Genomic DNA, 14251 nt, shown 5'->3' on the forward strand with positions numbered 1-14251 from the left:
TGCTAGGTCTACAGCAATAAAATTTACCAATATATTTTAAACTGATTATTCAAAATGCCTGAAGCTTTATTTTGTCTGCAAGATATTCAAATGCTTGCCTCATGGATAGATTTTCCTCCCTATCCAAAGAAAGACTTTTAACAAGTCTCTTCTCTAGGAAGAAGAGACATAAGCTGGCAGTCTTTTGGGTTATTGCTTTGTGAACATGTAAATATTAGTCCACGGTGTTTTCAGCAATGCAGTTAATATTACTTTAGCCTAAAATTAAATCAATTGAAGACTCATATTGGCCTAAGGGACAGGAGACTGCTATGCTACAAATACTTGTAAAATATATTAAGAAACCTGATCTACATGATGAACTGACAGTCTGTCTACCATTAAATTTTTTTTTTAACCAGATAAAAATTCTACTCAGTGCTTAGATTGCAAACTTGAAACCAGCTTTGCAAGAATTGGCCTTTTTCAGCTGGTTTTGGCTTGAGGAAAGTAACTTAACTAATGCCTCATGACTGCTGATGGGCAATGAGGGGAGAGATGAGACAAGCCAGTCATGAGCAAAAGCAGGAGGCAGAGTGTAGCAGAGCCCCTTGGCAGCCATCACATTGGGGTTGTGGGGTCACTGAGGGGCTGTCCCCAGGGTTAAGGGTCTTTCGAGGGCCTCTGACCCCTGCTGGCGCAGGAAGTTGCCCTAGGGAAGAGGAGGTGCTCTGTTAGCTACCCAGAACGTTTCTTTCAGTCAGCTGAATTCTCCAGAACCTGCACTTCATGCTTGCATTGCATGCAGCTGTATGCCTGTCTGGGGGAAAGGGGTAAGCTGGTCTTTTCCTTTCAATTATTTCTGTTAATTATTCAAAACCAGCTTGTCGACCTGGTTTTTAAGTGGTTTTTAAAGGTGATGGTCTCCTCCCCTAAAAATTGATGTCTGCGATGGGACCTTGTAAGTAATGAAATGGATGCTCTTTACTGATGTTAACTAAATCTTGTGCTCTAATGAGAATAATTCTATATGTACACTTAACTGAATACAATCAAATGCTCCTAGCAGCAGAGGGATTAAAAGCTGCTTCAAGGGGAGAGAGTTACTGGTATACCACCGTTCAGTGTAATTAAATATAAGATAGTACAAACTACACTTGCTTTGTTTTACAGGCTTCTGCATGTTTGTTTTGAGTTTAGTGAAGAAACATTATCGTCTGCAGTTTTACATGGTGTGTATTACCCACTTTGCTGTGGTCGCTCACGTTATGAATGTCACTAGAAACAGTCATGTCCCTATGTTCATAAAATAGCTTGGAAGAGGGGTGTGGAAAATGTGCTTAAACCGACAGTAATATGAAATCAAGTGATATTGGGCTGTTTGGTATCTGTTCACCTTGCAGCTTATTATTATTATATCACAGGATGTGGCCTTTCCGTCAATACAAGCAGTCATTGGTGAAGCCTTGTGCATATACAACATGATACGTTTCCCTTAGCGATAGGCTGATATGAAAGAGATTCCTGGAGAAAGGGGCATGCATCTCCCTCCCAGGTCTGAAGCCAAATAGTTCAGCATAGCAAGGGAAGTGGTTCTTGTGACTCAAGTGTTACTTTGTAGAGGCCCCACTGAAGTACTATGAAGGGAACTTGATCTTAACCCCTTTGTGAAAGATTTATTCTGTGACACTTAACAGCAGTTCTGGTTGTCTTGCTCTGCTGTGCCTCAATAGATCATTAATCTATTAAAAGAAACCAGTGTTCTCATCTCTTGTATTTGTCCACCTAATAAACAGCATAGTAGCTAACCAAGAGCATGAACCTTTTTCGTATATGTATCTTATAGGTTGAAAACTAATTTTCTAACATCACAGGTAAAAAAAAAAAAAAAAGAAAAACCCACCTAAAAACAAACCCAAAACCCCCCACTGAACCCCCTCACATCTATACAGGAACAATTAGAAGCAACAGTAAAACAGTAATGCAGTACAGCTTCTGTCTTTAAAGAACTTGATCAGTCAGGGCATTGCACAATCTTAAAGATTTCCTAAAGCTCCAGAGATGCAGTTAACCCCTCTGTTTCCACAGTGCTTTAGGCAGCACTTTACCATTAAGGATCCCTAATTCTAGACTAGGACTTAGTTGAGCCCTGTATGAGCATGTAAAAAAATCTTTTACTCAAAAAAATTTACCCTGTTTGTGGGAGAACTTGCCTGATAGGGAGATGCAGCTTTTCTGGGAGAGGTGGTCTTTATCTTCTAATCTGCAAAAAAAGTCCTCATCTACAGATTGGCACAAGGTAGATATATTACTTTTGCATGATTTTTTTTCCTTTTTCCCCTTCTGGAAAGAAGGCAGAAAAAAATATAGTGTCCGGTCATATGACTGGGTGCCTGCCCAGAAAACATTAAGGTGTGACTACCTAAGAATTGCAGTAAAACGGAGGGCAGTTGTGTATCCACTGTGTAGCAACACCGTGTTTGGACAGACAAGGAGCGTAGCCATTTGGCTTTAGGTGGTGTTCCAATATCACTGTACAAATACTAAAAATTTTGCTGCAGAGATGTTTTAATTAACCAGCAGGTAGTATTTTCAGAAACCTTAGTCAGTTCTTGCACCCCCCCCTTTCAGCCTTCTTGAATTATCTTAACTGGAAGTAGATGCTGGCTGCCATAGGAAAACACATGTAATAAGAGAATTAAAGAAGTAGGACATTCCAAGTGTTAAATCGCCCAGACATTTAGAGTGATGAAATTTGATGTTTCATGGAAAAACTACCAGTTCTTGATTTAAAAGTTTTTGGAAAATAAAATCTGTTGTAGAATCTTTACCAGTAAAATGTTTGGAAACCACTTTGTTGTACACTAGCACTACAGGATAAACACCAAGTATGTACAGTAATACTGAGATGACTGTTTAAATGACCATGTGCATAAAAATTAACACTTTGTTTTTGCTAATCCTTAGAATTTTCATATTTCATAAGAGGACTGGTATTCTGTTATGAGAGATATCCACATCTGTGTAACATGACTCTTTCATGAGTAGTTCATTGCCATTTTATTGTTACAGTTCTAACATGTCTGTTATATGTATATACAGAATATCACATTGCTTACATTTCTTTGCTGCTTTCATGCTGAAGGTGTATGTCTTATTAAATCAGATGTTAAACTGCATGTTAAAAAATTCTGGGTGGAGGTAAGTGATGGGGAAACCTGTTAAAGTTTCAGTACTTACTTCAGAAAGCCAGCTAACTTGTGATATACTGTATGCACACATCTCTTGCATTATCACTAGAACTGGTCTTTCCTGTGAGCTCCTAAGTTGCTCCTTTAGCTGACATGCCAGTATTTATCAAGGTGTACAGATCGGTGTTTTCACTAACTGTTGTGTTGTTGCATTGTTAACAGTTCGCATGGACTCATGTCACTTTGCTGATCACTGTAACTCAATCTCATCTTGTCATCCAAAATCTCTTTGAAGGCATGATCTGGTAAGGGGACAGTAATAAACTGATTTGTAACTCTGTTGTGTTGAAAGGTTGGTTCTTTTACATAGATCTGGTCAGGGAATAATCGTGGGAACAGTTAAAGCAGCACAAATTAAAGGAGCATTAATGTCTAGTTGGAAGAGGAGTCAGAGGAATTGGGAGCGATGAGGTGAAGGATACAGGAGAGGAAGCAGAAACCTCTTTAACTGTACTGGCAGCCACAAGTATGATAGTTTTGAACAACCACTTAATTTACTTGCAAGGAATAGGATTGCTTGCGTGCTTGGTTAAATAGTTTCCATAGCATTTTGCTGAATGGATGAATATCCAGCAATTCTTTTTCAATTACTTGGGAGCTTCAGGTTGCTCAGAGCTATTGAACTTGGACCATTCCATTTGGAATCCCCAATCTGGCTGCTTTCCCTGCTGCCTTCCCTGTTCAGATAAATTCGGATTACTTAAAATATTTTAAGAGTTTAAATCTTCGATATTGTTGGGTCATCTTAATGCCCCATTTCCAGCAACATATTAAATTCTGATGATGCAGTTAAACTCAATTACTTAAAACTGCTCCTCAAAGAAAGGGTGTGTTTCCCACCCCCCCTTCTTTAGGGACATGGTAAATTACAAATTGAGAAAGAAGGAAGAAGCACATGGAAGATCATTTATGTTCTTCCAAGGACATAATTCTGCATGTTCTCCTTTTTCTTTTCCTGATATATGTACAACTGGGGAGATTATTGCTGAAAAGATGTGCTCATACTTAGAAAGAAAACACAAAGCCTTTGACAAAGTTTATTGAGAAAGAAGGAAGAAGCACATGGAAGATCATTTATGTTCTTCCAAGGACATAATTCTGCATGTTCTCCTTTTTCTTTTCCTGATATATGTACAACTGGGGAGATTATTGCTGAAAAGATGTGCTCATACTTAGAAAGAAAACACAAAGCCTTTGACAAAGTTTGTATAAACAAATTCTTTTCACAGTGATCATGTTCATGTGTCAAAAACTGAACCTAGTTGCCTTGCTAGCCTACTATTTCTTATTTCCACTGGTGCTAGGCAATTTGGCAGATGGTCACAAAATCTGACTTTTAGCTTATTAATACATCCCTGCTTTGAAAAGGGAAAAAAAAAAGAGGTTAACGGGCTTGAGTAACAAATTCAGATGCTGTCTGCATGCAAAGAACACTTAGAAAGCTAACACAGGCTGCTGCAAACTGACAAGAGAAAAAAAGTAAAACTTTTTTTTTTTAAATTTCGGTATCATTAAACTTTACAAGGAGTTTGCTTGCTTTGATGTTACCAATAACATTAACATGTTTATATCTGTTGATTTCTTCTTAACTGTGGTACCAGTCTTCAAGCCTGATAAGGAAAAAGCCAGCCTGTTCACATTTTAAGTTAATGCACCAAAATCATGTTTTAACCTGAACTAACATGGATCTGTAATAGTCTTGATTGGCTGAAGACTAAAACCAGTATAGCTAAATATACTGCTCATGGGGGAACTAGGTGAACACGTTATGAAACATAATTCCTTCTAAATACTACAGAAACTTTTCCCAGAAAGAAATGCTGCTGTTTCAATTTCTGTCCTGTGTTTAGGTTTGGGCAGCTTTTCTTTTTTCTTCATGAAACTTTTGATGTCTCTCTCTAGGTTTCTGGTTCCAATTTCAAGTGTTATCTGCAATGATATTACCGCTTACATTTTTGGATTCTTCTTTGGCAGAACTCCATTAATTAAGGTATGTACTTAGGCACTTCCTCAGTACAAGCTTTTACAATTTATAGCATTTTTGACAGTTGTTCAAAAACATGTTCATGGAAAAAAATACTTTCCGTTGTACTGCATGATACATGATATGATACATGCTAAAAAAACCAATTTATCCTGTTTCTGAAGATTTGTAAGTGGAAACTGGGATTAATGTGAATGTAATATTGACATTACAGTATAATACAGTTCAAGCCTATTGCATCATCATTTAGAATCGCTTCCTTTTCAGATTTCATATGCAGGTTTAACTGCATGCTTACTGTACAGAAACTGTAATTTGAAGTAAGCCATATATATAATAGGTCATATATACCTATTCCTCATCTGGTCTCGTTGATGTAGCACTGAGAAGGGCTCAAGTAGTAATCTTCCTATTCTGGTAGGATATGCAAGACCCCGCAGAAAGCCAGGAATTATTATTTTCATGATGTTGCCATGTTAACTTTTGGGTATTTAGTTGGTTCTGCTATTAAACTGCTCCTAAATTGAAAACATGATAGAATTTGATGAAGAAAATAGCATGCTACGCTGGTATCTCTAGGCCTGCAGTTATTTGCTGTATTAGTTTGCTAGTCTGTATGTAGGAAGCTACTGTCTTCTGAGGAGCATCCCCAGCAGTAGTTGTCTAACTCCCAGGCTCCTGTCGCTATCTAAACGTGCACTTGCTAGCAGAGGTCTCCAGCAGAGCCATAGCATGCTCATGCAGGTTTCCAAGTCTTCTGCTTGAAGGAGCTCAGCTGCTTAGTCAGGGTCAGCTGTGGCCAGAGGCAGGCAGCTGCCTCCAGACAGCAGCAGCAGATGGGAAGGGAGTTCTCCGTTCCCTCAAGCTGCTCAGTGGCACCAACCAAACTGTGGCACTTTCCATCCTAGGGCCTGGGACAGGTCCTAGCCATACTCCTCTATTTATTGCATTCAGTGGCTGCAGCTGCTGACATTCAGTATTTCACACATACCTTTGAAAAAACAAGTAGGAGCTTAATTTTCATGAAGTCCAGAAATAGAGTAAAAAAGGGTTCAGTGATGCAACTGAGGAGGCTAACGCTATGTCTTTTGTGCCTAGCTGTCTCCCAAGAAGACCTGGGAAGGGTTCATTGGAGGCTTCTTTTCCACAGTTGTATTTGGATTTATTGTAAGTAACCACAGGACTTTCCTTGTATAGGTTCAGTCTTCAACTTCCTGTTTTTACTTGAAGTAAAATTACTGACAAATTTGGTCATCTCAAACTGCTGAAAGCCTAAGAGTTAGGGTTTTTTTCGGCTAGAGAATTCTGCCAATTCATAACTAGCTGGAAAGGCTAGGCAAGGCTTGCACTTCTCCTGAATAGGTTATACTGACCATTTTTGCCATTACTGTTACTATATCTGGAATTGTTTTATCTATTAGTTTTAGATATTCTAGATCACATTCTATTAGAATTGTTTTATCTATTGCATCCCTATTTTGGAAAATGAAGTTTATTGATAGCATTATTTATGATTTGTAAAGTAGTACTTTTGTATTATGTACTTTATAATGACATTTCTCCTGAGAAGCAGTTTACACTGACAATATGCATAGAAGATAATAACAGCATACAGTAACTGTTCTGATAAGTAATTTATCACCAAGCAGAACTCGTAACTGCCAAACTTAGTAGAAGTGATAGTTCAAGTTTTAATGGAGAAGTGAACTACAAAGAAATGATGAGTGGCTAATGTTTTGGGATTTTATAATGCAGAAACGTCCAGTAGATATGAATCTGAGAGATATGAAAAGGAAAATAAGTTGGGAAATCATCACTAAGCGCATTGAATGTCAACATTTGTCTGCCTCGTTGAGGCATTCTCCAACTTAAACAGGCCGATTTTACTCCATTCTGGGTCTCTTTGTTATTAAAAAGATATTCATTATCCTCAACTTGTGATGACAAAGCCATCCTTTACAGTATGATTTTTGACTGTAACAACAAATGTCTATTTCAGGAGTCCTTGTTTTGCTTTTCAGTTTTCCTATTTTTTGGCTCAGCATCAGTACTTTGTCTGCCCCGTGGAATATAACAGTGAAACCAACAGATTTGTGACAGAGTGTGAACCTTCAGAGCTCTTTCAGATGAAGAAGTACTCTGTGCCACCATTGCTTCAGGCTGTGTTGGGATGGGTAAGGAAAAAAACCAAGGCTTTGGTTAAAATTAAAATTGAAATAGTACTTCCCAGCTTTAACGGTTTTCTAAACCTTTTTAGAAAGGTATATGACTGCTGGTAAGGCTCAAAGGGTAAGAACTGAATCGATACCATGAGCCTCTTTGTCGCTCAGATGGGGGAGGTGGTCACTCAAGCAGAATTGAAAGGCATTGCTGGAGTCACCCGAGGAAACCCGCCTGTGTTCTTGTGGCCTGTATTCTCTTTGTGTTGGAAATGGATGTCACTTAAGCATTTTGAAGACAAACCTATTTTTGAAGAGCAACCTTTAAATTTTTTTTTGTGGAAGGTGGGCAAAGGCTTGTTATGGCCCAAATTAGTAGCAAGCTTAAGTAATCTTGTAGAACTTCATTCCATTTTCAGCTAGTGTGTAACTGCTGTTAGGATTAGACTTGTACTTTCTTCACCACATAGCATCTTGTGCACTAGTGCTATTACTTCTGTACTGAGTGAAAAAGGAGTACCAGTAATAGTTCCATGTAATGTAGTCACCGACCCTTTTCCTCACACCGAGCCTGCAAATTCTTTTAAGTGAGCTGTTGTATCTTTAGCTGTCAGGAAATGGGTCATCAGTTATCCTACTATACAAAGCAGTGCTTCCGAAGTCACAGGCTCCAGAGGCACTCCAACAGGAAGAGAATACCAAATAGAAACAAAGCAGTCTGTCATCATCTTTCCTTTAGGGCAAAGAGTAGGTGACTGGGGTAAATGCAGAACAAGCGGGTTCTGCAGCGCTCCCCTCCCCTGTGCAGTGGCTCCGCACAGAGAGTGAGTGCACAGCACTAGGGAAGGCAGTGGGCTTTACCTGTGGTTACATGGGTGGAACACTGAAGAAGAAAAGTTCATGTGATTACAAGAAGAAGGCACAAACTGGAAACTGTAGCAACCAAACCTAAGACTAAAAGTAATTAATGGCTACAGTTGGTACTTAGAAGTAAGATTACACCTCGAAGAAGCTCTGATATTTTCATACTAAATGAACATACTGTTGCTTCAGGGACTGTGGGGTTGATTGCAAATTCAATAAGCATTTTTCTGCACAAAAACATAATGTGGACGGAGCAGAGAGCAATCTTACTGTGTCCAGCTATATTGTGTATTTTGGTAAAGGGCAAGGAGATGCGAATGCCCAGCTGTGTGCCAGTTTAATAGAGAGCTATCAGTTAACCCTTAAAAGAGACAGTAGTTCCACGTGCACTTCTGGAGTACTGTTGCCAGGCTCTAACAAGCCTTTCGAGGAGAGAATTAGTTTTAGCACTCTTTATAGAAAGTCAAATTGAATCTACTTGTTTGGGCAATGGCCTGTTTTTTGGTTTTCCCTCTGTTACTCAATTCCTGATGTTCGCTCTCAGAAATATGACCAGCTGTTATGTTTGGAAGACATTTTGCTTGGTGTCAAAAGATGTCAAGCCTTGTGTTCTCCCAACAAAATTGACTTAATAATTCCAACTCATAAACTTTTCTGTTTGACCAACTGAATAGTTTAGCCTAAAAGAAAGATGTCTTAAGATAAAGGCACACAGTAGTCAAGAAGTTAATTGGTGTTGGCCAGCTGTGATGCAAATCAGAAACACAAGGTACAAGATTTTTCAGCTACAGATGGTGTTTTTCAAGGCTTGCCAGGTGAGGTGTGCTCTGCTCTCAGGGATGAGGCCAACATAGTGTTCCCTCAAAGGCTGGAGCTTCTACCATTGACTTGAAAGTGCTCAAAGCTAAGTTAAAAAACCAAACCAAACCAAAAAAAACCCCAAAACCCAGAAAACCCAAACAAACCAAAAGACCCCAATCAAAAAAACCCGAACAAACCCAAAACACCCCAACTAACAAAAAAAACCCCTTTTTTTCTAATCTGTGTCAGGAAGGAAGACAGGTACCTGTTGCCAATGAAGTCTCTCCTATCTGTAAGAACGTGAACGGATCAAAACAAATTTAAAATCTGTGAACAGGCTGAGGGGAACAATATCTGTTTAAATGCAACCCAAAAAGTATTAATGGGGGTAAACCTTCTATCTCCCATTATTGCCGTATGTACACAAAGGTGTACATGGTGTATGGTGGACTAGTGCAAAATTCATATCTATCTTGTGAGAGCACTTTAAAGAAGTGACAGTGAATTGCATGAAGGTGACAAGTTTGTGGAGAGCATTGGGCCATTTACTAGAGCAATACCAGGAATTTGTGGAAAGCTCCTTTTTTTACAGGAAATGGAGCTGGAAAAGTGGAGCCAGGGAAGTCTAGAGTGTCCCATTTATATGTTATGGAATTAGTAGTTATATTCCTTATGATCAGCTAAGGGATTAACTGAAAACCACATCATGTGTTAAAGTTAACTGCTCTAGCAACCCCGAATACTTCATCCTGTTCACATGACCAGACTTTTCAGCAGCTTTCTACAGTGTGTCTACTTTTCCTTTCTTTACAGTATTACTTTGTGTCAGGAAAACTGGAGCTTTGTGGAAATTTGCTGTGTAACAGCCCCATTTTAAAATATTTAAGCTTAAAATGCCTACAATCAAACATATTGAAATACAGTGCTAATTATTTTTCTTGTAGGAAGCGGTGAATATGTACCCATTTCAGATGCACAGCATTGCACTAGCAACATTTGCCTCATTAATTGGGCCATTTGGAGGATTCTTCGCCAGTGGATTTAAAAGAGCTTTCAAAATCAAGGTGCGTAATGACTCCTGTAAGCTGGTTTTGTTTTGTTTTTTTTCTTTGAATTAGATAAATTGGTGGGTTGGGTTTGGGTTTTTTTAATCGTTCATTGTAGTACCTAGTGTTTCTACTACGGTACGATGATGTTTGAGCTGTTTTTTAGCATCGGCAGTGGTACTTAGTTTTATCAGATATATGTATGTCTTATTCTTAGAACTTTGCGTAATCAACATGTGACTTTAGCGTTGGAAATCTAAGTATAATTTGGTTTCATATTTTGGTTGATAATTACTCTTCCACTTCCAAGTCATGTTGCAGAAGTGGTTTAGACAAGCAAGATGTGAGATGATATACTTGACATGAAAGGCAATCTGTAGATGCCTAAGAAGCACCGGCAGTGGTTTACCCTTCAGATTTGTGGCTGGCTGTGTTTTACGAATAGTATTTGCGTCGTACACAGATGCTGACGTGTCAGGTTGACCAAAGCACGAGATGTTTGGCTGCCTTTGCCGATACAGTCCTGCCTTGTAACAAGAGTGTGTATTGGCAAATGATGTGACGTGCTAACCTCTGTTTATTGCAAGGTGTGCGCTGTCGCTTGTGGCAGTGTTGTCCCTGGCTGGTATTAAGTGGCAGGAGGAGTATGGGAAGAGGGCAGCCCCAAATTTTCTCCCGACCTTCTTTATGTCTTGGTAGGACTGCTGTAATTGTTAACCTGTTGCTTGTTGTTGTTTTTTTTGTTGTTCCCTGTGTCCACCAGTTTTGGCATGTGCTTAGCACAGAAGCATATAAACCTCTCTGTTTGTGCTGAGCTCCCATACATGTGCTTGTACTTTCCTCTCTTTCTTATGCCGGTCTGAGCAGCTTGTCCGGCACTTTGCTAGCTACAGCTTTGTGCGCTGTTGTACCTGTACGTCCAGGTAGCAAAAGACTGTTTGTGTGAAGAAAGGCTTTTGGGGGAAAAAAACGTTTCTGAAAAGCAGCACTTAAAGTAGAACATTAAAAAGTAGGGGTTTTTTTAATACTTCTGGGCCCCAAGGTGGTGACCAAAGGACTGTCGGGAAGACACGGATATTGTGGAATTGTTACTGAAGGCAGCACGTAGGTTGGGTTAGACTCTCCATGCTTGCCAAGGGCTGGAGTGGCACCGGCACAGGACTGGTTTAACTTGCTGGCGGTCGCCCCACATGGCTACGGTCAGGGTTTTCACCCAGTGAGTACATAAGTGAGTGTGGCTGACGAAAAGGATATATGAGGATAGTTTGTCTGATAAAGCTGTTCTACAGACAAGATCGGATAACACAAAGGTAGTGTATTGAGCTTTGTTTGCATCAGAAATTTATTTTTTAGGTAATGATAATTTTTTCACTACAGGGTTTTTTGATTCTGTTAAATATATTTGTATTGTATGCACTCATTATGGTTTTTAACTATGGTTACCAAGAACCCAGTGAAAAAAACAGCAGGTGAATGGGCAATATGACTTGCGACACCAGTGTTAGAGAGTGGAAAGAGTCCTCAGGTTACTGCTTCTCTTGTAGCAAATATATGTTCCCTGGTAACAAGTGCTTTAGCAGCAGCTACCAGTAGAGGATAAAGCAATAAAAGTATTAAAGAGGAGAATTAGATTTGGCAGAGGCAAGAAATGACAGCTGTTAGCTTAAGACGCTTGCTACAAAATGAAGTATGTATAGGCACGCAAGTGTACTCAGTACTGACAAACCTGCACCTGACCTACCGCTGTCCTCTTGTGTGATACTGTGGACAAGTTGCTTCATCTCTTCTTTTTCTTCTCACCCCTTGACTCACCTTTGCAGCTAAAAACTTTAGCAAAGGAGGCTCTTGCTAACTTTTGGCTCAGTGCAGTGAAACTGTAGCTTAATTGCGGCCTTAATGTGCTGCCGTCAAGTGATATATCATTAGTGTGTTTCATCAGAATCACTGACCATGATTTTTTTTATTTTATTTTTTTTCTCTCCCCTTCACACCCAAAAGGATTTCGCAGACACAATCCCTGGGCATGGTGGGATAATGGATCGCTTTGATTGTCAGTACTTGATGGCCACTTTTGTTCATGTCTATATCACCAGTTTCATAAGGTATGGGCTTTTTACAATAATAACTACTTAAGCTTGCATACGAGCTGTAGCATAGTTACTTTATACAAGTTATGTTCTGCACTGTTAGCATAGTGGAGATTGCAGGTTTCTAAATCTGATTTATGCAATGATTTCAAATACAGAACTATTAAGAAAACACGTCACTGCCTAGGATTTGTGTCAGGTTCAAGCTATGCCTTAATGTTTCTGTGACTGCTGTTGAAGGTAACCTGTGTACCCTAAATACCAGAAAGTTTTGTGTAGCAGCCTCTTAGAAGTTTTACTAGAATTTACTGATTACAGGGAAGTATGAGGACGGGGTTTTGGGCAGAAGGGTTGCTGCAACATCTGCTTTCCCTGTGTGGTTCCTGAAAAGCCTGTAGGTTGCGAGACTGCAGTTCTTCCTATAAGTTTCAGTATTTCTGTCACTTGACTTGGGATTTTCTGCTTAAGAAGAAAACACTATGGTTAAAAAGAGGAGACAACTTCTTAAAAATACTACTTATCTTCCTAAAAATACTACTTATCTTCCCTGAACCACACCAGCTTTCAAGAATAAATCATGGGAATGACAATTCTATGGGGCAGGGGAGGATCAAGAGGCTGTAGGTGTCCGAACTGATACATGCCCTTAGTTTTGTAAATGCATGTGGCTAAATAATTATTAGATACCTAATCAGCAACAGATTCTTTGCCTTGTATTTGGTCCATCTTAGAAGCAGACTGTAAATAAGTGACTAGCTAAAAATGAGGCTGTTATTTAGAAAAGCTTGGTTTAATTTGCGGTTTTCTTTACCGACTTGTCCAACTTTCCATTTAGTTCAATAGTACACAGGTTATCTGGCAACAGATACTAAACTAAAAAAAATCTGTTGATGAAAAATGTTGATTACAGTGATTAAGGATGAATCAGTGAATCTTATTTGTCATAAGCCTTCTTAATATCCCCATTTGACAGCAAATACAAGAAATGCTTTTTAGTTTCTGTTCAGATTGAGAAAAAGTCACTCTTTCAGATTGACTCAGAAAGAGTATGCTTTGCCAGTAATGCTCGCCCGTGCATCCTGAGGAGATAGACTGGGAGAAATCAATAACTTGGTGTCCCCAAAAAAGAGAAAGCATTGTTTGCGCAGCCAGAGGAAAATCGAAAGCTGTCGAAAAGTTTCTTTAGAGCTGCTGCTCACAAAAAAAAATTTATTTTTTCATTGACAGGGGTCCAAATCCCAGCAAATTACTGAAACAGCTGTTGATACTTCAGCCTGAGCAACAACTAAGCGTGTATAAAACCCTTAAATCTCACCTCATCGAAAAAGGGGTCCTGCAGCCATCTCTGAGAGGGTAGTTTGTCAAAATGGAGGACTAGACAAAACCTCCATTTATAAGAAGCCTATGGAAAAGCGTTGCAAATGTGCATATAGATAATAGCTAAAGGAAAAGTAGTTTGTGGTCTGGAAGAGGTGAATGTTTCCTGAAATGAATGTGAATGCTATGACTTCCTGTTAGGACACAGATCTCTTACTCCTAAAATAATTAAAATGCTTGCAAAGTAACAGTACACATGCTGTATATTTTAGTTCCCAAAGTGGATGGCAGCAGTCTTCCTTCAGCACCCAGCCTGACAGGCTTTGTATTTAACAAAAAAAATAAAATTCACCATTAGTTTTTAATGAGTTATTTAATATTGTATATCTTAGCAACACTTTTCTGGTCTCCAGTGGTTACTGAAGCCTAAACAGATGAGGCAGGTAGCCACTTTTATGTAGCCCAATGCTGAAATTACAATTGGCCAGAAAATACTTGTTAGCCTGGTCAAAGAGGTACTTATAGCCTGCTGTATCAGGCTGCCTGTAATTACTAAATCACTATGAAGGTTAAGCTTAGCTCTGTTTTTAATTAAACAGCTTTCTTATGAAACTATTTCATGCTTTCAAGAGAAAAGTACCTTTACTGAAGTATAGCTGGGCTGTTTGGACTGTGGAGCTGCTATTTTTTTAGTTAATGTTACAGATTATAAACAAGCGTCTACATCCAAGAGTAGAGGTTACCTGAGAAAATGGGATTCTCC

General features: G+C 39.1%; 1 protein-coding gene across 1 annotated transcript in view; it reads left to right on the forward strand.

Moving 5' to 3' along the window:
* The window catches only part of CDS1 (CDP-diacylglycerol synthase 1), a 34821-nt gene extending 21229 nt beyond the window's left edge, over window positions 1-13592 (forward strand). Inside the window, exons 6-13 of the mRNA XM_075499304.1 lie at window positions 1153-1211; window positions 3393-3475; window positions 5133-5220; window positions 6313-6381; window positions 7236-7388; window positions 9983-10102; window positions 12083-12186; window positions 13399-13592. Of these exons, the coding sequence (XP_075355419.1) occupies window positions 1153-1211; window positions 3393-3475; window positions 5133-5220; window positions 6313-6381; window positions 7236-7388; window positions 9983-10102; window positions 12083-12186; window positions 13399-13528 (806 nt within the window). The 3' untranslated portion in view covers window positions 13529-13592. The remainder of the gene's footprint in view (window positions 1-1152; window positions 1212-3392; window positions 3476-5132; window positions 5221-6312; window positions 6382-7235; window positions 7389-9982; window positions 10103-12082; window positions 12187-13398) is intronic.
* Window positions 13593-14251: the final 659 nt, after the last annotated feature.

This window comes from Mycteria americana, chromosome 4 (genome assembly GCF_035582795.1).
Source record: "Mycteria americana isolate JAX WOST 10 ecotype Jacksonville Zoo and Gardens chromosome 4, USCA_MyAme_1.0, whole genome shotgun sequence".
Classification (NCBI taxonomy): Eukaryota; Metazoa; Chordata; class Aves; order Ciconiiformes; family Ciconiidae; genus Mycteria; species Mycteria americana.